Genomic DNA, 21,813 nt, shown 5'->3' with positions numbered 1-21,813 from the left:
GCTGTCTTTTGATCTAGCACAATGAGGGACAATCACTGTGGGGTTTCACTGATAACTCATTGATGATCTCCTCACCCAGCTTAGGGTGCCCTACAGAGAGCCAGGAGGAAACATGAATACCTGCATGTGGATTGTATCATATCTGGCTTGTTAGCATCTTGGAGCATATGCAGATGCACTATCTTGACCTGCTTTGTTTTATTGTTCTTTCTCCTTCCAGCCAACTAAGATATTCAATTACATGAAGTGGAAAAAAACTTGTGACAGGCTCTTTATGATCTTCGCAGCTGTTTTCCTCATCAGCCGCCTGATCATTTTCCCCTACACGTGAGTTTGCTGCAGTCAAGGGAAATGAAAAAACTGTCTTCTCAGAGGCAGGATAATTCAGCTATGGGCTAAATCTTTTGCTGTGGCCTTTGCTTTTCAATTTTGAGCTCATGTCCCTGCCTTCTGCATAGGCTGCATTGCCACATGGCTGTTGTACCTACCTTGGGCTAAACAAGAGTGGTCTTCCTTGGAGTTCAGAGAGTAATAGCAAAGACCTGAAATATACTGCAGAGGAGTCTTTGGCTTACGGCTCTACTCTGCTCATTTCAAGTGGGGAACGGAGAGTTGTCTAACGTGTTATATATAAGAAGAGAGTGATTGAAGTGAAACTTCTGTGACAATAGCTTTTGGGGGCTTACAGCCGCTCTCTCTCCAGTGCAATTCTGTCTCTCTTGCAGAGTGCTCTATAACACCTACTATTACTCCATGGAGATATTCCAACCCTTCTTTGGATACTACTTCGTGAATGCTCTCCTGATAACTCTTCAGCTGCTCCATATCTTCTGGTCCTGCCTAATTATTCATATGGTCTACAAGTTCATCCTCCAGGGCACGGTATGAATCAGTTTGTAGTCCCCTGTACATCATATGGGGAGGGAGGATCCCCTGAGACTGCTTGGGAGCACAGGGAATACATCTGGGATGGATTCTTTTTTGTCCTAGTAAAATTATACATGTGAACTCCTAACAGTGAGGTAAAAGGGTCACTCGATACTAGTGAAAGTTGACAAAAGAAGTAAAGTTTTTATGAGTTGATATAATATTTGGGTTCACTTATGAAGTGTGTATTCAAGAAAAAAATGTGTATTGGACTCCATGCGAGATTTCTATGAACAAAGCCAGTGACATCTGAGTGAGGATCCCAACGCTTGGGTCAGTACTGTGTTTGTAACAAAACTAAAAAATCAAGGCAGGGAGTGTTGATGCGATTGATGAGGCCAGTGCAAAAGTGCTTTCCTATAGTTTCTTCTCCAGGGCATTTCCAGTACAGGATTTTTAATCACAGTGTTACTAACATCACAGAATCACAGAATGGCTGAGGGACCTCTGGAGGTATTGTCCAACCTCCCTGGCTCAAGCAGGGCCACCTAGAGCAGCTTGTCCAAGCCCATGTCTGGATGGCTTTTGAGTATCTTCAAAGAGGGAGATTCCACAACTTCTCTGTGCAGTCTGTTCCAATGCTTAGTCACCATCAGGGGGAGAAAATGTTTCCTAATGTTGAGATGGAACCTGCTGTATTTCATTTTGTGCCCACGGCCTCTTGTCTTGGCACTGGGCACCATTGAAAAAAGCCTGGCTCCAATCCTCTTTGCACCCTCCCTTCAGACATTTATATATACTGATAAAATCCCCCCGAGCCTCCTCTAGGTTGAGCAGTTGCAGCTCTCTCAGCTTTTCCTCACAGGAGAGATGCTTCAGTCCTTTAATCATCCTCATGGCCCTTTTGTTGGACTCTCTCCCGTATGTCCATCTCTCTTGTACTTAGTAGCCCAGCAGGGCTACTGCCACAGGACGCAGTACTCTAAACATGGCCTCACCAGTGCTGACTAGAGAGGAAGGATCCTTTCCCTTGATCTGCTGGCAATGCTGCTCCTAATGCAGCCCAGGATACCATTAGCTTTCTTTGCGTCAAAGGTACATTGCTGGCTAATGTTCAACTTGGTTTCTACCAGGACTTTCAGGTTCTTCTCTGCAGTGCTGCTTTCCAGCTGAGCAGCCCCCAGTATATATTAGTGCATGGGGTTGTTACTCCCCAGGTGCAGGACTTTGCACTTCTCTTTGCTGAACTTCATGAGTTTCCTGTCAGTCCACTTCTCCAGTCTGCTAAGGTCCTTCTGCATGGCAACATGACTTTCTGGCGTATCAGCCGCTCTTCCCAGTTTTGTGTCATTGGCAAGCTTGCTGAGGTTGCACTCTGCCCCGTCACTAAAGTATGTTTTGTCGGGGTTGTCTTCCAGTACTTTAGATGTCTGCAGAGTAGATGCATTTGTCTAAACTAGCTGTCTGGGCTCCTTACATACTAGCAGACAGGCATGTCCTAAGCATACTCCATTCAACGTTGCGCCAGGCATTGCCTGTTTGTCGCTATCAGTAACAGAGCAACCTTGGATATCTGAGATGCAGCTGTATAAACTGAAGTGACATGCACCCGACTCTTTCTGACTACAGCCTGTAGTATCTGCTGTGAAACCAAACTGCTGGTCAGCATGAAATTATTCTCAGAATCAAAGACATGACATAATGTGGCCACTTGCCAAGGATGTAGTCCAGCAGAAACAAGTCCATGCCCTGTGGGAGTTGACCTCATAGCCTGGGATGAGTTGTTTTATTACTATCCAACTGGGAAATTCTGTCTTATGGGAACTGAGAACAAGCAGGAAAGGTTCATTTTCATCCATATTGTCCACAGCTTCCATTGCAGTTATTACAGTGTCAAATGATGAGGTAGTGGATAGTGTTATTAGAAAGAAATGATCCATCAGGAAAAATATACTGAAGCACATCCAGATTTTTTCTTATTTTATCTATAAAAGCTGTGATTTAACCCCAGCAAGCAACTAAGTACCTCACAGACTCTCGCTCACTCTCTCTCATCCCCTCACCATGGGATGAGGAAGAGAATGGAAAAGATAAAAGTATGAGAACTTGTGGGTTGAGATGAAGATAGTTTTATTAGATAAGGCAAAAGCTGCACTTAAAAGCAAAGCAAGAAACTCATTTGGTACTTCCTATCAGCAAGCCTGTGTTCAACCACTTCCAGGAAAGCAGGGATCATCACATGTAAGTTTCTTAGGAAGACAAACACCATCACTCTGAATGCCTGCCCCCCCCTTCCTCCTTCTTTACCCCAGCTTTTATTGATGAGCATATGGCCAGTCTGGGTCAGCTGTCCTGGCTGTGTCCCCTCCCATCTTCTTGTGCACCCCTGGCCTCCTCACTGGCAGGGCAACATGAGAAGCAGGAAAGTCCTTGGCTCTGTGGCTCTGTGCAAGCACTGCTCTGCAACAGCTGAGAGCAGTGGTGTGTTATCAACGCTACTATCCAAAACACAGCATCATGTGAGCTTCTACAAGGAAAATTAACTCTATTCCAACCAAAAACCATGACAATAAATTATCTGCCATATTTGATGCGTAATATATATATTTGAGGTCTTTCTGTATTGAACCATAAGTAGCAAAGAAAAACAGTCCCAGGCAGATGTTTCATGATCATTTCAGACATATGGCTTAATTTTTATTTCGTCCTGTGTTGAGCCTGATTCAGTGATGCTTGTGGGTCCCATCTAACTCAGGATATTCTATGATTCTAAGACATTTAGTAGCCCAAAGCAGTATCAGCAGAAATACAGAACATTCTCCCCTTTTGAGAGCCATGAAATTCTCACTCCAGTCAGAAGTTCAGATTGTTCTGATAGGTCTTTCGGATCTCTGTAATTTTCCCCCCTGACTACAGGATTATCTGCACCACCTTCTCACTTGATGATTCCTAATCCCTAGTACTTACAGTTCAGCCTTTATCTTGAAGTAAGGGGTTTCACTTCCTTGTAGAGGCAGCTGTCTTTTTAATTCATGCAGCTATCTAGTTCCTTTGTGAATCTTGCTAGGTTTAAGACCTAAACCATATTCTAAAGGCACTTAGGAATACTGATTATTGTTTGTGTTTCTGCTGCAGAGCAAGAGACTTTGTATATAGTTTCTGAACTGCCAACTCTAGAACAACTTGGGATTGAGATTGTTCACAAAATGTGGCATCTGCTGTTTCTATTGTCCTTGCAGGCAGTTTGACTTGAGTACAACTTCACATTCTTACAAATCCTATCTGCTTTTGGGTGTGGTGATCTTTAGAAAAGGCATCAGACTAAATAGTCTGCTTAACATGATCCAAGTGCTATCCCCAGAAGAATGTATATAATAAATGGAGACTACAGAGCACATCCAGAACTAACAAGCTCCTGAGGAGTTTCCAGGCCTCAGGTCACAGAAGGGGTTTGCTGCTTTCCTTCCGTGTTCTTTCCAACAATGGGTGTGGACACTGTGAATTTGTTCCCAGTTTTGGCATCTTGTATTGCAGAGTAGAAACAGCCTGAGAAGCCAGCAAGTGTTAAGCTGCTTTCTCTAACTTGCCTTTTTACTGCATTATTTCTTTTTTGTCTTCCTTTTAAGGCAAGGAATTAAGTATTCACAAAAGTGGACTACTGATCTCTTCATAGCAAGAGGAAAAACCTGAATATAAAACCACATGTAGAGTTGAGCAGCTTTGTGTTGAGCTATTGGTTTGGTTGAAAGCATATGCTGTCCAAACCAGAGTGCTCAACTTGCAGCCACCCAGAATCTAGCTCCTTGTCCCTTTTGGAAAATATAAGAGTTTGATTAACAGCTTCTTCCCATCCTTCTTTTGTATGCAAAAGACAACATAAATCTCCTCAGCTGTATACAGTTGTCCTCAGTCCTGGGCATATATGATTTGGTGCTTCTTCTCAACCTGTATAGTAGTTCTTCATGTTTATCAGGATCACAGTTAAGATACCACTGAGACAGAAGTCAGGTAGATGAAAAGAAACTGTTTCTAAAGGTGATGTAAAAAGACATCATAGAAATGTGTGCCAAAGGCAGGTGGCTGAAGTAGCAGCTGCAGTCTTTAGCCTGTGTATCAGCTAGCACAACTTCTTGTGTAGACTTCTGCATTTGTATTGTTTCTCATTTACATATTTCTTTAGATGGAAAAGGACATGAGAAGTGACACAGAAGAAAGTGACAAGGATGAAGAAAAAGAAAAGGTCGTGGAAAAGGAGAAAAATGGGATCACGTGTTTCAGCAATGTCACTAGCAGCAATTATATCCAGAGGAATGGGTCTGAGACACTGACCAACAGAGCCCATCTCACCAATGGCCACGTCAAGGAAAGATAGCTACTGCTCACGTTCTGTCTGATCTGGTCTTTAATGAATCCAGTCCACCGTCTTTAGAAAATGTTCTGCTGATTGCGTAGATATAAAGGATTGCCATTGCAGTATCATAGTTGAATTCCTGCTTCCCATAAACATAATTGTTTATAGTCACTGATATTTGAGGGAAGTTTTTGGTCTTTCTTCAAGAAAAGCTTACTATAGGTTGTTGCCTTGAAGCATATAGAAAGGGATCAAAGTGGTTTGACTTGTATTAGACTGTACCATAATAGCTGTTAAATGTGTTAATCTTGAAAAATACTCACAACAGTGGATAAACTTTGGCAATGTCAAGTCTTAATTGCCTAATGTTGTTTGGTAGGAATCTGTTTATTCTTGATCAGCCTCTGGAGGCCCTGGCCCATTGCCACTAATGATTATGGAAAGTAAGTAAGTGTGAAACTCTAAATCTTATTATAGGAACACCTCTTCCAAGAAGACAAGTGCCCCATACTTACTCGTAAAATTGAAACTGTGCATAGTGGAATAAAAGCTTTGGGAAGACATAGGAGAAAACTTTTATTTTTCTGACAGGAAATGCTCCTGTGTGCCATATACGTGTGCCAGTTTTGTAATTGTATGGAACTCCATCCCTTCTATTGTCTCAAAGGTGGAAACTCCAAAGCCCAGTCTGATGACGGTTCCCACCCAAATCATGGTTAGAAGAGCTGGAAAATCCAGGCAGCTGTGTCTCAATTGCCAGGTAATCCGTTAAACCTGTCTTGGAAAGGAACACTGTCACAAGGGAGGGGACAAGAAACTAGATGCTCTAGAAGACAACACTGATTAAGTGCTCATGTTTTTATCTAGTGTAATTGGCACAGTGGAAGATGTTTACAGAGTCAGCTTGGTAAGAAGGGAATCGATTACCCCTGTCCTCAGAGGAAAAAGGATCCAGAGAGGATCTGCTGAACTTCATGAAATAATGCTTTAACTTAGCCTTCTAAGTCTAGGGCCTTTGTCTAGATGTGTCAAAAGTAGAAAGTTTAAAGCAGTGGACCATGAAGTTATGATGCAGTTCTGATTTAGTTCCTTTAGATGTTCTGTATTTTATATCATCCAGTGTAGTACTAGATCTTTGATTCTGTAATCTCTTAAAAGAGTTAAATTAGTATGGCATGGATTTCTGTCTTATAGATCAATTAAACTATGAAACCAAAATATTAACAGATTCACTGTTATGAGAGTAGGGACTTAGATTGCCAAGGCCATGCAGATACTTCCATGTATATACCTGGTAAGGTTCAACACTAATGGGGGGACACGGACCAAGAAAATGCCTGATTCAAGGAGATGGCGCACATTGTTAAAGTTAAGAGGCAAATGACAGTCTAGAAGGACGAGAGCATTTTCAGCAGCCCACCAAGTTCACCTGAAATGCGGGAAGGATTTGATCTGAGCCTTTGATCTTACATTTTAGTCAAAATACATTGGATAATTTCAGAGGAAAAAGTGGTTCTAGCACAGGTGATGCCAGGGCAGCAACATGCTCTGGAGCAGACCATCATCGTTTAAATTCATATTTGTTGAAGATAGTTTCCCTCTGAAATGTTGGGCTAATTCAAAGTTCAAAGTATATGTTCTGTATTACTGTCATGTTTCCTTAATCCATACGTACAATCTTGCCACTCCTCTGCAGGTGATGTGTTCAGGAGGAATGGATATGTATCATTTTGTACTTCTGAATGTAAAAGATCTTTATAAATTACTTTTGAAAAGTTTGATTGTCTGGGCTCTTTTCTATTTCTTTGACTAGCAGGGGGTAACCTGGCTAGTTGCACCACCTGGGTGGATGAGGGAGTGACACAGAAGACACATACAGATTCCTTTGCCATGGCTCTTACACTTCCATGGAGAGGATGTTGCATACCCAAAGCATTCAGCCGTAGTAAGTCATGCCAGTGAAGAACAGCAGCTGTCTTGTTTCACTCCTACTAGGTAAAGCTGCATGTGGCCCTGGATCAGGACACTTTGGGGCACCCCTACATTAAAGCTAGGGGCAGTCCAGGTTACCTGGCACTGCCAAGGCAATTGCAAGTCCATGACTGCAGCACTGGGAAGATGCTTTGGAACTGCAAGGTCATGGGAAGGGAGAAGAATGCCTGGTCTTCTTTTTAATGAGGTTTCTGAAGGGGAGGAAAGGTCTATGTTGTAAAATCACATCTCACCTGAGAAGCAGAATGCTTCCCGGAGACTCTGTGATGCACTGTGGAGCCAGTACAAATATATACTAATGTCTGCTGAATTTTACCCTCAGGGCTATGCTATCCCCCTGAAGATGGAGATAAGCTCTTGCCAGGCTCATTAGTAGGTAAATCTGTTCATTGTGAAAGGATACATCAAGGATTCAGGAGGGCTGTTGGGGTTAATTACAAATGTTTTTAACTGAATAACTGAGTATGAGTGATGAGTCACCAGGGCAGATCACACTGCAGAATTTGTTTTCTTTCCTATGCTATTTGCTATGGCTTAAAGAAGCTGTGTGTAATCAGTTTGCTCCCCACAATGGCTCCACCTTCTTTCCTTACGTCTGCTCTGGTATTGGGAAGCTTATGAGTGCTGCGTAACAACTCACTCTGCCACCACCATCACCTACTGATTCCTCTTGGAGTATCACAGCCCCCTGCACAAAGAAGCTGCTGTAAAAACCTGCAGCGAGAATCCTTGTGATTTGTCTGTTAAAGAAACCAGCAAAGCAGATAAAGCAGTGGGCACCAGAGCAGGATCTACTTTCAATGCATCTTAATCATCCATGCGCACAGGAAAGGTGTGCATCACATAAATGTCATCAAGCAGTTGTGGGGATGGGGTTTCCAGCAGCAGGTGAGCTATAAGAGATGCATTGAAGAGTGCCAGGGACTGGCAAAGTATGGCCCCCAGGGCTGGCAGCTAACATGGATCTACCAACTCCAGTGACACAGGTATCTAGTACTATTTTGGATCTTGTTTTAAGAGCAGTTTGCTTCATGCCTTCCCTTGCACACAGGAAACATGGGCAATGTGCATCCACCATGTTTTTATCATTCAGACATATGCCCAAGGGAACCTTTACTTGGATGACTACACTTTGAACACCATTGCTTTTCTCATTTGCACGTGTACAACAGACACAGTGCCTGCAGGTAAGGGCGTCCCTAAGAAACAGCAAGGCATTGTTCAAAAAGCCAAAGTCATGTCTAAACACGGGAAGTGGAAAGGACCTGTAACTTTGGTAGATTAATCTGAACAGGCAGTAAAGCAGGCCAAGAAATATATTGAGAAACAACTTAAAAGGCAATGACAATCTCTGAAAAACACTGGAAAGACTGTAGGAATCATAAGATTATCAAAGCTGAGACAAGATCAGGCTAGAAAAAGAAAAAGAAAAAATAAAAATAAAAAAAGAATAAAAAGTGCTGCCTGCGACTTCCCTGCTTAGAAGCAGAGGGGAGCCAATATCAGATGTCTTCTTGCTGAGGATGTGTCTCTAGAGGATTCGTCCAAAACTGATGGGTGAGAAGATGTTATATAGCAAAGTAACTGAGTAACAGCAAGCCTTCCAGCTTGGGTGGTATTTGCTCAAGTGTCAAGAGGAAACTTACACAAGAAAAAGTTAAACCAGGCATTGTGGAGTGCCATTTTGTTGTTGTTGTTGTTGTTGTTGTTGTTTCAAATCATCTTGTTGTCCAAAATTTAGGGAGGTCCCAAGTGGGAATGTGAGGAGCTTCTGACATCTGTAGCTTGACACCTGTACGGGTCAGATTGGTTAAAATATCATGAGTAATGGAATTATAGGAAACATGTATGAACATAACATTATGGGAAAAAATCCTCCTGGTTCGTGTATGAGGAGATTATGTCTTTACTGGAGTTATCCCAAAGTGTCAGTGAACACAGGCACAGGAGAAAACCTATTGATAGTGCTTGGCTTTGCAGAGGCATTTGGAAAGATCTCTCACCAGAGATTTAATGAAATCCACCCCAGGTTACCATGAGAGACCAACAAATTTTTTGCAATTATGAATTGTTAGAGAAGCCCCATAAATGGGGAGCTGATTAATAGGTGAGAGCTTTGCAGCCTGGGAAGGAAAAGGTTGGTACGAAGAGGGGGTGAGATAGATGCCCCTGCTGTTATTGTCACTAGGAAGGGACTTCAGCTGTCTATGCACTGAAGTATAATTGAAGACAGCCACCTCCTTGACACCCACTGAATGACTTTCTTGTACTAGGACATCTTACTCCACCTCTAAGCTCATGGGCAGGTCAGAACAAGTGATGCTATTTCAACTAGTTTAAAGTCGTAGTCATGGATTGGAGTGAAAGGTGTGGAGTGTGAGTGACGAGCTGTGGGGCTGGGTGTCCCGGAGCGCTGGAGTCCTGGCTTAGGAGTGAATTTTACGTCTCAGCTGTACTTGTTTTTTGAATCCCTGAGCCTCTGCTGTGCTCCCACAGTCTAGACCAGGATGGGACTGTTAGAGGAGTTCTGGCACCACAAGTACTGGCTACCACCTGGAGCTACCTGGGAAGACATGAAGGAGTCTGCTGACGTTCGCTACCCAAAGCCTCAGGACCTCTTGCTCTGCATCCCTGGTGCCCTGATCCTGATCATTGTCCGATACATCTTTGAAAGGTGAGTGCAGCAAATCCAGCCTCTTCTGTGCTGTCATCTGTGTCTTGAAGGGTTGCTCTGGACTTCTCCTTACCCACCTCCTAACCACTACAAAGGGGACAGGGAATTCTCCCCAGGAATACTGAAGCTTTCTGCTTTTTGTGGTTTATGGCATTTGTATGTCAGCAATTTGCCCTGCCATCTCTCATTCCCATACCCGTAACATAACCTGTACTACCGGGAGTGAAAAGACAAGTCACTCAGCTGCACCTCAGCTGTGTGGGGGAATTCACCCTGGAGAGACAGATTTGGGCTCTTGAGAGACCAGCTGGGAGCATGCAGCACAGGATAAGGAATTTGCTGGGTACATCAGGGTTGGGCCAGGCTTCAGCCTGGTCTTAGAGGGTACTCACAAAGATGCTGCATGAGTCCCCAACTTCAGCATAGAGGAAGGAGAGGGCAGCCATGGCTCCTGCAGCTTCTTGTAGGACCACCCTGTTCACACCACTCCTTCCCCTCAGCCAGTTCTGCCCTCCTCGCTCCTCCTGGCACCAGGGGTCCCCAGTTCATGTACTACAATGCCCTAGCTATGGGCATTCACACCTACCCAGCTGAGGGAAATGGTACTCCCAAAGGGGACCCTGCAAACTGACAGGCATCTCCTTGGAACCTACGTGTGGGAACAATCTAGGTCCACATGGCTGAGCGCAGGAGATGGATCCAGATTGGGCTTTGGGCCCCTTTTCCAGAAAGTGAGACAGACATGTGGAGAGGTCCAGCCCTCACCCAGAGGAAATCAAGGGGTTATCAGTTAAAGCAGGGCAGGTGCTGACACGGGCAGGCCTGACAAGATGCTGCCAGCCAGGCAGAACAGGACAATGGTGTGTGTGAAGCAGGAAGGCTGTGCTCAGCAAACCTGCCCTCAGCTGGAGCATGGGCCTTCTCCTGTGGCCCAGAGAAGCTGGGGGAGCTGGGGAAGCACTGTCCCACCTCTCTGGAGAGCTGGCTTTTGGCTGCTGTGTTCAGCTTTGTGAGAAGCTCTGGCAAAAGAGGCTGTAGGAAGAGCCAGAGAAACACAAAGCAGTCAGACCCCAAGGAAAGCTCTGTCCTGGGGATTATCAAAACATCTCTCCACTACCTGCAGGCCTGCAATGGCTTAGCAAATCCCATGTATTCGTGGGTCTCAAGAAGCTTGAAGTCTGGCCAATGGCCAGCACTGCACTCCCAAACAGGGTCTCACTTCCAGGTTAACTCCATATGTGGAGTGTCTTAAGAGCTATAAGGAAAGACAATGAGAGCGTAGCAACCCCCTCCCTCCCCCGCCTGGGTATCAAGTCAATTATTATTATAATTAATTATTGCTTACTGTTATTAATTGTAGTATTATAGAATCATAGTATCGTAGAATCATAGTATCATAGAACTATTTAGGTTGGAAAAGATCCTGAAGATCATCAAGTCCAACCATCCATCTAACTGCCAAATCCACCGCTAAACCTTGCCCCCAAGCGCCATGTCCCCATATCTCTTAAATATGTCCAGCGATGGCAACTCCACCACCTCCATGGGCAGCCAGTTCCAATGCTTAACCACACTTTCTGTGAAGCAATTCTTCCTGATACCAATCTAAACCTCCCCTGGTGCAACCTTAGACCATTTCCTCATGTCCTATCATTTGTCACCTGAGAAAAGAGACTGGCATGCACCTCACAGCAACCTCCTTTTGGGGAGTTGTAGAAAGCCACGAGGTCTCTCCTCAGCCTCCTCTGCTCCAGACTAAACAACCGCAATTCCCTCAGCTTCTCCTCATATGTCTTGTTTTCTAGTCAGCTTCACTGCTCTTCTCTAAATGCATTCCAGCAACTCAATATCTTGCTGTGAGGAGCCCAAAACCAAGCACAGCACTCAAGGTGTGGGCTCACCAGTGCCAAGTACAGGGGGACAATCAGTTGCCTAGTCTTGCTGGCTACACTATTTCTGATGCAGACCATGATGCCCTTGGCCACCTGGGCACACTGCTGGCTCATGTTCAGCCAGCTGTCGACCAGCATCCTTGTCTGCCAAGCACCTTTCCAGCCACTCTTCCCTCAGCCTATGGGACTGTGTGGGGTTCTTAAGGCCCAATTGCAACATCCAACATTTAGTCTTGTTGACTGCACATCCCAATAGGATGTGGCCCATCAGTCTAGACTATCCAGATGCCTCTTCAGAGCTTTCCTACCCTCATGATCAACACTCCCACCCACGCTGGTTTAATCTGCAGACTTACTGAGGGTGCACTCAATCCCCTCATCAAGATCATTGATTAAAATGTTAAACAAAACTGGCATCAATACTGATTATATTTGTTAGTGTTGTCTCCACTGCACATCCAGCATTCCTCAGCATTGCCTTGGTGCCATTGTGTCTCTCAAAGAAGAGCACTGACCCAGTAGAGGCACTAGGCTTTGTATGTGCCCCTGAAGCAGTGCTGGACCCCTGGGGTTGGGTAGGTTTGCACCCAGTGGGGCTTTGGACTTCTCTGGCAGAGTGTGTGCAGCCAGAGCAGTGATGAACCCCTGGGGTCCATGCACAGGATACGGAGCTGGCACAATCTTGCTGTGGGCTGGCCCTAGCTCACAGTGAGGGTGCCTATGTTCTCTCCTGTCTGAACTTTCTTTTTCTCTTCTAGAACCATAGCTCTACCCCTGGGCAGGAGGCTGGGTGTGAGCAACAAGCCGAGGCGCAAAGCTCAGCCCAATGCCACACTGGAAGACTTCTACAATCTGATTGGCAGGACCCCAAAGGAGGTGAGTGTCACTTGTGTCCCAAGAGCCCAGCTAATCAATACCTTCTTCCCCTACAGATACCCCAACCCAAGCACAACAGCCGCACAGGCATCACAGTTACTGCTAACCACCATGCTAGGGAAGAAGCAGATATTTCTGCACCTTCCAACATGTTGAACAGCTACAATCTCAGCATCACCTGGCTGACAGTTTATCAGATAGAGCAGATAGTGTGAGAGGTGCTGGCTTTCCTAATGAGCCATTTTGAGTAGTGCCTACAGATAGGACTCCTTTTTAGCAGAACTGCAAGTCCTTCAGATCATTATTCACATTGTTGCATGTTCCAGGATTTTTTAAATAATTATTGACTTAAATAGGTATGAAGCTTTGTTAACTTAATTCAAAAATGCTCATGAGCTCATCTCTACATTAGTTTTAATCACTGTTTATAAATCATAAGACTAGGTAGTTTTATTTGGACTTTATGCATGAAATAGAGCATGATGGAAATGGTGCTTTTGAGACTGAATACACAACACAGTTGATCAAACAGCTGGATGTTTTATCTGACATTACTGAGTGATTCCTTATCACAAACCAAAACTTTTTTTAATCTTCATTTGTCATCTGTAGCTGATAATCATGTTAAACATACATCAGAGATGGAAAAAAAAAAAAAAAAAAAAAAAAAAAAAAAAAAAGGTATTTAGGCTCTTACTGCAGATGTTGAATCCCATTGTGCATAGCTAGCAACATTTAACCAGGGAGAGCCTGTGGTAAATTCTGAACCTGTATTTACGTATTGCTGGATTGGAGTTTTAAAATGTCCAAAATGATTTGGGAGCTCACAACTGCAAATACAGCTGATCTATTTTTTTCCAAAGCAATGTGGTCTTCAGGGAAACACAAGCCCACAGGGCAGAGGTGGCCTCTTCCACCCACATGGGGGCAGAAAGCATCAGGAAGGCTAAGTCCTGTTTTCCTGACCTGTTTTCTAGGAGGACCTGATTTCTCTGGCCAAGCAAAATGACCTCCCAGTTAAAAAAGTGGAGACCTGGTTCCGGCACCGGCGGGCCCAGGACCGTCCCAGACTGATGAAGAAGTTCTGTGAGGCAAGGTAGGTGAGCCAGCTGAGGCTTTTGATCATGGAAACCTCCAACAAGGACTGCATGCCATAATGCTGGGAGAGGAACTTTTAAAATGGCCAAATTCCTTCTGACATCAGGAATTTGGGCACAACATGGACCACAGCAGAGCCTGGGTGGGCTGTAGATACCCCATTGCCTTAACAGCACATTTGTGCATGTGCATACATAGCTTAGGTACTGCAAATCTTTATCCAAACGAGTAGGCTCTCCCATGGGCTCTGCAGCTGCTGGGAGAGCACCTGGGAAGACATGATACCACATTTGTTTGTCTGCACCTCATCCTTCTCCAGCTGTTTCTGGCCTGCAGCCATTGTGCCTAAATGTGCCAAGTTTAGCCACTTCCACACAGTTGGGTGCTGGATGCAGTGGCCTGGGCACAGCCTGGTGAGCTATCACAATTCTGGAGGAAGTTTTAATTGCCCGTGTTTTTGTTTGTTTGTTTGCTTGTTTTTCTTTTTCAATTTTAGCTGGAGATTTATATTCTATTTCACATCATTCTTCTCTGCGCTGGCTCTTCTGTATGATGTAAGTATGTCAGCTGGGAGACACTGTGACGCGACACCTTTCCAGAGTTCCTCATTCATGGAAAATAAGTCTGATGGTCCTCGGCCATTTCAAGGAACCCACTGACCATTTGTGGCCATGACTAGGGGTTAGACCATGGCTTCAGAACCAAATAAGGACAAATTTCAGGGATGTGGTATGGAAACATACCCAATCTAAATCCAGCAGAACAGCCCCCTTATCCAGGTACAAACCTGGCTAGGTGTCAGTAATGTGACCATGGTTTTCTTCATCCGGCCCACTGTGTATCAACACCCTCCGTGGAACATTCTGTACATTCACTAACGACAACTGCATTTTGCCAAGCACTTTCACAAAGTTCAAAGGCAGATTGGCCCTACCACAGGCACACTGACATCATGTGTTTACTTAATGGCAACATGAAAGAGTACTTTATTATATGTTATAATGGCTATGGGTTCTTACTGCTGCCTTCTCTTTGCACAGAAGCCTTGGTTTTGGGACCACACTGTCTGCTGGCTGAGCTTTCCACAGCAGGTGAGCTGCATGTATGTGGTATAATTCAGTTTGGAAGGGGGCTCAGGAGGTTTCTTGTCCAACCTCCTGCTCACAGCAGTCAGCTGTGAGCTCAGATGAGGTCACCCAGGTCTTTTCCAGTCCAGTCCTTCAAGGATGGAAACTGCAGAACCTCTCTGGGCAACCTATTCCAGTGTGTGACTCACGTGATGTGTGACACTGTGTGACACTCATGATGAAAAAGCTTCTCATAATATTCACCTCCTGGCTCCAAGCATGCCCACTGTCTCTCATCCTCCCACCATGCACCATGTGAACAGCCTGACTGTCTCCTTGGCCAGCTTCTTGTAGGTGGTCCATATGAAAGAGCAGCAGGAGATTCTCTCTGCCCTGAACAGTCCCCTCAAAGAGTTTCTCTGTAATACAAGCCTGGCTGGAAGCTGCTCCATGTGTGTGGCCTTGAAAGGGACCTGGCAGTCAGGACATCCCCTGAACTCTTGAACAGGAAGAGAAATGAGAGATGAGAGGAGTCTGACCCGCCGTAGAGGGGAGATCTCAGCTCCTCTCAGTCCCTCTGAGAGAGTCTGGGGCTTGTCCTGGCTTTGGAGCAGGCTGCCAGCACACCAGCAAATGTTTCAGTCACAAAGGACAGGAAAATTTAGAAATGACCAAGCCCTGCTGACCTAGATGCAGTTTTCATGAATGCATTTTGCCTGGGAAAAGATTTGCCCTCTCCTGCTCCCTATGGCTAAGCAAGCATGTCACGCTGCCTTTTGCTTGTGTTGCAGCCTCTCCTGCCTGCACTGGGCTGGTTCTACCTGTTGGAGCTCTCTTTCTACTGCTCACTGGTTGCCACCCTGCCTTTTGATGTGAAGAGGAAGGTGAGTGACAGCAGCACAGCAGCAACCCACTGGCTCGGTCAGTCTCCACCATGAGGCTCCCCCCTCCCACTGTCAGCACTCCAGGGACTCACAGAGCTCTGCCAGGCCTCAAGGCAGGCAAGGCCCCAGGCCACATACACTCTCTTGTATCCTACCTTTGCATCTCATGACAGTCCCTGTGACTGGCCAAGGGACACCAAGAGATGGTCACTAGGCGGACATGGTAGTGTGGCCCTTTCCTGCCTTGCTCCCAAGTGCAGCCTGAACCAGAGGACTCTGGTTCAGAGTATTGAGAGAGGAACTTTGTAAGGAAAGTTTAATTCATGGAAAATACAGAAAATCTGTCTTCTAGCACGCTTGCACCTATGTGTACCTCACTGGTATTTATCTGCATTTCTGCATGTAAAGGTGTTCCTTTGTCTTGGCTTTATGCATAACACTAGAGAACCACAGAACAGTGGGGTGCACTACTGTTTGCCATGTCCTAGATGCAGCAGCATCTTTGAACAGGTGCTTCCAGGTCAAGCTCAATGACTGACACAACCTCTCTTCTCATACCAGGACTTCAAGGAACAGATCATCCACCACATCGCCACCATCACCCTGATCTTTGTCTCCTACTGTGCCAACCTTATACGGTTTGGGATGATAGTCATGCTGGTCCATGATGCTTCTGATTATATTTTAGAGGTGAGTTACCTTCGCCTAGAAATGCTCATCTATTCTCTTGTCTGTGAGTAGCGGTGGGAACTGTGCTGACCCTCACAGGTGGGCCACATGTATGTTCTAGTGCTAGGGCATTTAGGAAGTATCAGATTTACTGTTCTTGGAGAAAAGTGAGTACACAGGGGTGGGACAATCTCCAACAAGTCCAGTAACCCTTGCAGGACATGGGAAACCCCTGAAGTCTTTCAGGAGAGTGGTAATAGAAGAACACAGCCACATGGTATAAATGGCAATATGTTTCTCTACAGCTGGCCAAGATGCTCCATTACATGAAATGGAAGCGGGTCTGTGAAGCAGTCTTTGTTGTTTTTGCTGTGGTGTTCATCAGTTCCCGGCTTGTCATTTTCCCGTTAATGTGAGTTACGTTTTAATGTTCTCTAACCATGGGTGTCATGGACTATTTGTACTTCAGGAGAGATGACCCTCCATGGTGAGGGCAGGAAAGGCAGGGAACAGGACACTACAGGTAAGCTCAAAGATGAATCCAGATAGAACTGAGGAACCCCAGAAAAAGCCAGGGTTTTTACATATAAATTAATGTGGAGTCACAGTCTCTGCCTCTCCATTTCCAGGCTCTCACTGTCTCCTAGGCAGGGACTGTCTCTCCTCTGGAGCTGTCTCTCTTGCTGGGATAAGATGTCTATATACAGCTACAGCAACTGACAATTCATGAGCTATCATAGCATTGGGAATTTTTTATGACTACCTTTCTCCATCCTTGTAAGGTCACACCCACCACAGTCTGAGGGTAATCCTTCATCTCCTCTAATCCTGCTCAAGACCTGGTGTGACTCTTCCATCAAGTAGGAAGTGGCCTCCTTCTGTTGCAAACACTGGTTCGTACAAGAGAAGGAAGGTACAAATTATGCTGGTTAGAATTTCCCAAGAATTTCTTCACAGACTAAGAAAGTCCTGCTTAAAGCATTATTAAGATAAAACTAATATAGGGAAAAAAAAAAAAAAAAAGAAAGTAGGAATTTATGGTGACCCTGCATCTATTTGAAATAAAACAGGACAGTGATGAGTTCAACCTCAGGATTCAGGAGGTCAGACACCGGACATGCTGGGAGTGTAAGAGCAGCATTATCTCCAGAAGTCACAGACACCAGTCTTGGAGAATGGTGTTTGCCTATACACATTTGACCACACTCCCAGCCTTTAACTATGCTGAAATTGTTCCCCCTTCTTTACCACTTCCAATTTGCCTAGAAAAGCTGATCTGACTTACCTTCCCACAAATTCATTCCACAATACATGCATTATATATAGTCTAAGGTTTCAGTTTTCTTCAAAAAACAAATGCTTTTCTTAGTATGCCTAAAAGGAGTGGGACATGTTACACATGCATAAGGACAAGTCTGCATAGGTGTCCTCTGTTCCTGCCTTGGCTCTGTACCAGCACTGACTATGCTGAGTTTTGAACATTGGTCCTGCTTCCCTTTAAGTCTGGATGCCTGTGAAGCTGACTTTGCATAACAAATCCCCAACTCTTTGGCAGTGAAACAGCTCCCTCAAAGGGAAAAGCAATAAAAGTTTGAGGCAACTTTCCTGAGAAGCTCAAATAACACTGATTTCAGTTGTCTACAAGAAGTCAAACAAATCCCAGTGACGTGCTGTATTGTAATGGAAGAACAAAGCAGATGGATGTTCAGGATCAGACCAAGGGTCCGTCAAGGGCAGACCCTGTTTCCAACAGCAGCAAGAAGCAGATGTTTAGGGAGGAGCATAAAGGCAGAGCAAACGGATGTTATATCCACCAAATGTTTCCCAGCTTGTAACATCTTAGATTTCATGTCAAAGATACTTGCAGAGGAGCGCACATGCCAGTGTTTGTTATTTCTCTCCTGCACCAAATTCTGTTCTGTTCTGTCTGATTTCCACTTCCAAACCAGATATTTATAAACATTGATCAGATCCCCACTCAGTCTTCTCTTCTCAAGGCTGAACAGACCTAGGTCTCTCAGCCTTTCCTCACAGGGGAGATGCTTCAGGCCCCGTATCATCTTTGTGGCCCTCCACTGGACTCTTTCCAAGAGATCCCTGTCTTTTGTGCCGGGGAGCCCAGAACTGGACACAGTACTCCAAATATTTTCCTCCCAGTCTCTCTGACTACTACATTCACAGAAAAGCTTTTAAAGCCAGTATTAAAATGACAGTAAGTTGCCCTTGGCCTCACCCCATGACAGAGGCAGTGCTTTGACCTTCCAGTGCTGCCCATGAAGAGGGATCCGTGGAAGTGGGCTGGAGATTCTGCAGGTGAGGAGCATGACTTCTCGCAGAGAGAGCTTCATGTGAACAGAGGGTCTTGCAGGGTGGTTTGTGTCTGCATGGTCAAGCCTGTATGTATAAAAGCAATGCCTTGGGGTACAAAAATATGAACCCTGAATGCTCTGTGGAGGTCTTGGGAAGCCAAGTTCTGTCTCTGGCCCAGGGAGGACCACTGCCAGATGGTGGCTTCCTGCTGCTTCTGGGAAGAATTGCAGATACACTTTGCAAACAGACCTATTTGCAAACACTATTGTATGGTTGGCAATTTTAATAGGTCTTCTCCAGGTCTTCTGGGACCTGGGATATGTTTTGTGAAAGATGGGTGAAGTCTTTTTCTGGGACAGAGCAAGAAGTCATTGAAGTGAAGCATGATTACACAGGCCTAGCACAGACTGGTTCTTCCCAGGGAACCCATGAGCCAACTATTTGCCCAGTAAGTCTTTTGACCCTTGTAATTGTGAAGACATGAAGACTAATTCATCTCTCCCTCTCTCTCTTTCCCCCAGCACATACTATTACTTTGTGACAAAATTTCAGATGTTCCTCCTAAGCTGTCTGATAAATGCTTTCCTGATGATCCTGCAGTTGCTGCACATTTTTTGGTCCTATCTAATCCTCCAGATGGTCTTTGGTGTTATCCTCCATGGTGCGGTATGAAAAATCTTTTTCTCCTCTGTGCCACCATTACTCATGAGCAAGTCTGAGATCCACAGTGATTCCTGCATGCCTGCAGGGGAGGGGTGGGAGAAGTGGGACTACTCAAAAAAAAAACAGTCCAAAAGCTTCTGAAGGCACATGGTGAGAGTTGTATTGATACCATTGTTTATGGGATGTCATTAAAATTCAGTTTTCAGTGCACAAGAAGTAGCCATGACTATCACCTTCCCAAATAACCAACTGCCCTCAGCACAGGGCAGTAGTAGACTGAACAAATATATATTGACTTTCAGAGCTTCAGCAATACAAAAATAGAGAGGCATATATGCGGAATAACTATATGTAGAATTAACACTAAGTTATTTTCAGAAGGTCACATTACAAGATTATTATAAGGATCACCAAAAAAAAAAAAAAAAAAAAAAAGAAAACATTCAAAAGTCAGGAGAACACATAACAAACTCCACGTAGTTCAAGTCAATCTCCCAAATTCAGGGACAACCACACTGATTTCAAGGATATGATCTCAGCTATTGTTTTTATTTTACCTCTCAGGTTAACATGCCAGTGCTCTGAATGAAAGCAAAACCAGTCCCCTTTAATGTAGCAAGACATCAGATTTGCAGCTTATTTAAATCATCTTTCTCTCCTACAGAAAAGAAAAGATGCAAGAAGTGACACCGAGGAAAGTGACAGGAGTGAAGCAGAAGATCTGGCAAAGAGCAAAGAGTAACGTGGGGCTCATTGCAAAATACCAAAAGCCAGACAGACTCTCAAAGGCAGGAAGGCAGAACAGGCCTGAGGGAGAGGCCAGACAGGCTCACAGAACCCTTTGCAGCAGTATACCTGAGGCATCATCCAACATCTAGAAGAAAGAAAATTTCATCATAGAGTTTCCAGGCAACAAGTAACTTCAGGAGATGTTTTCTTCACCTCTCCTGTTGGGAACATCACTTTACTAACACTCTATCCAGAAAAAAAAATGTCAATCAGCCACACTCTCACTAAAAACAGGATAAGAGGGATTAAACAATCTGCTGAAGTAATAGCACTTAGCTGTGGTTATCTCAAAACCTTCCAAAAGGTTCATAAAATAATAAATTACAACTGCTGAACATTTATCTGAACCACAATTTCAGAATATGTTGGCAGTCAGTGCTAACCACCTTATGAAAAAAAGTTGCATGTAAAAAACACTTGTTTTAACTGCCAAATAAGCTTCTAGTTGTATAGTCCAAAACTGTCAGGTCTGGGGGCAAGGATAGACCATTTCCACACATAAAGCCTGGCCAAGTGAGACAAGCTGTGTTTGCTGCGTGAATTATACAAAATAGCTCATGCATCTAAAAGGTTTTGCTAACTGAATGTGTACTTAGTGAAAATGGTCATAAAATTGAAAGCAACTGAAATTCTTCTGAAGGCACACTTTTCTACTAGTCTAAATGGAAACTTTCCATAGGGATGTATTAATGTTGTTGAGGTTTCATTTTTAAAATCTGAAAATAAGTATTACAATGCAAACATTTTAATGGGATATTTTAAGGGTTTTCTCTATTTTGGATGACTCTTCACTTTTTAATATATTGTATCTGATATCATTTTCAGAATTTATAGTATAACATTGGATTTAAAGTTTATGTAGAAATGAATTATTACACCTAAACAAGCCCGTTTTACCTTGATTTTGCATGATGCAGATTTTTTTATCATCATTTTTTGAAATATCAGTAATGTCAGCTTGTGTCAATCAGCAAATTTTGCTGATTGTCAATCAGCAAATCTTTGAAACCTGCTAGAGGTCTGATATCACTGATAATTCAAAGGCCCAAAAACTACAGAGAGACAGTATATCATCATATACGTTTGTCTACAAGCAATATATAGAAACCTACAAATGCTGTCTTTAAAAGCTGTTTTCTACATAGTTTTCGAATATGCTTCCAAGGGGTCTGATATATTTTGCACAAACATTAGGGAAAATTAAACCATTTTAGAGAACTGCAAAGAGGTGGGGAATGAAGGATGGTGTCCCCAGAACACTTTATCATTAAGAACCGTGGCCTACCTCCCAGATCTGACCCATCAAAGAAAAATATAAATAATTCAGGAAAGATATGTGAGAGAAAGGCAGAAGGAACTGGAGCCAACATGCTCGTGTCCTGCTGTTTCCTACAGCAGTGCTAAATCCTTAGTCCTGCCCATCAATCCCCTCTTCTTCATAAGCGATCTTTAATTAAGGGTATATACAGGTCATATACTCCTACTTTTTTTTTTTAGTTGTTTGTTGTGTTTTGTTTTGTTTTGTTTTGTATCTGATGCCATGACTATCCTGTCTCTCCCAACTGTTCAAAGGACAGAAAACTAGAGAAGTTAGAGGACAGAGCAGCCTTTTGTGTAACATCAACGCTGAGGCATTTGTGTACTCTTGTGTACACTGACCACTATTTCCAGTAACAACCTG

The 21,813-nt window shown here is 44.1% G+C and overlaps 2 protein-coding genes across 3 annotated transcripts in view; both read left to right on the top strand.

Moving 5' to 3' along the window:
• Positions 1-6,963, top strand: part of CERS4 (ceramide synthase 4) — a 55,525-nt gene extending 48,562 nt beyond the window's left edge. For both annotated transcript variants that reach the window (XM_082780089.1, XM_082780088.1), the window contains exons 10-12: positions 221-327; positions 726-882; positions 5,048-6,963. In XM_082780089.1, the coding sequence (XP_082636215.1) occupies positions 221-327; positions 726-882; positions 5,048-5,239 (456 nt within the window). In that variant the 3' untranslated portion in view covers positions 5,240-6,963. The remainder of the gene's footprint in view (positions 1-220; positions 328-725; positions 883-5,047) is intronic.
• Positions 6,964-9,717: 2,754 nt separating this feature from the next.
• LOC309887969 (ceramide synthase 4-like) lies at positions 9,718-21,573 on the top strand (the record flags this gene model as incomplete). Its single annotated transcript, XM_082780092.1, has 10 exons — positions 9,718-9,884; positions 12,535-12,652; positions 13,630-13,748; positions 14,247-14,304; positions 14,791-14,841; positions 15,609-15,701; positions 16,263-16,391; positions 16,676-16,782; positions 19,202-19,346; positions 20,008-21,573. The coding sequence occupies 10 exons, from the start codon at positions 9,718-9,720 to the stop codon at positions 20,083-20,085; spliced, it is 1,065 nt and encodes a 354-aa protein (XP_082636218.1). The 3' UTR covers positions 20,086-21,573.
• Positions 21,574-21,813: the final 240 nt, after the last annotated feature.

Source organism: Aythya marila (assembly GCF_965140915.1).
Source record: "Aythya marila genome assembly, chromosome: 27".
In the NCBI taxonomy this organism is placed as follows: Eukaryota; Metazoa; Chordata; class Aves; order Anseriformes; family Anatidae; genus Aythya; species Aythya marila.
The sequence above is the reverse complement of the archived record's forward strand: the minus strand, read 5'-3'. Positions and strand labels throughout refer to the sequence as shown.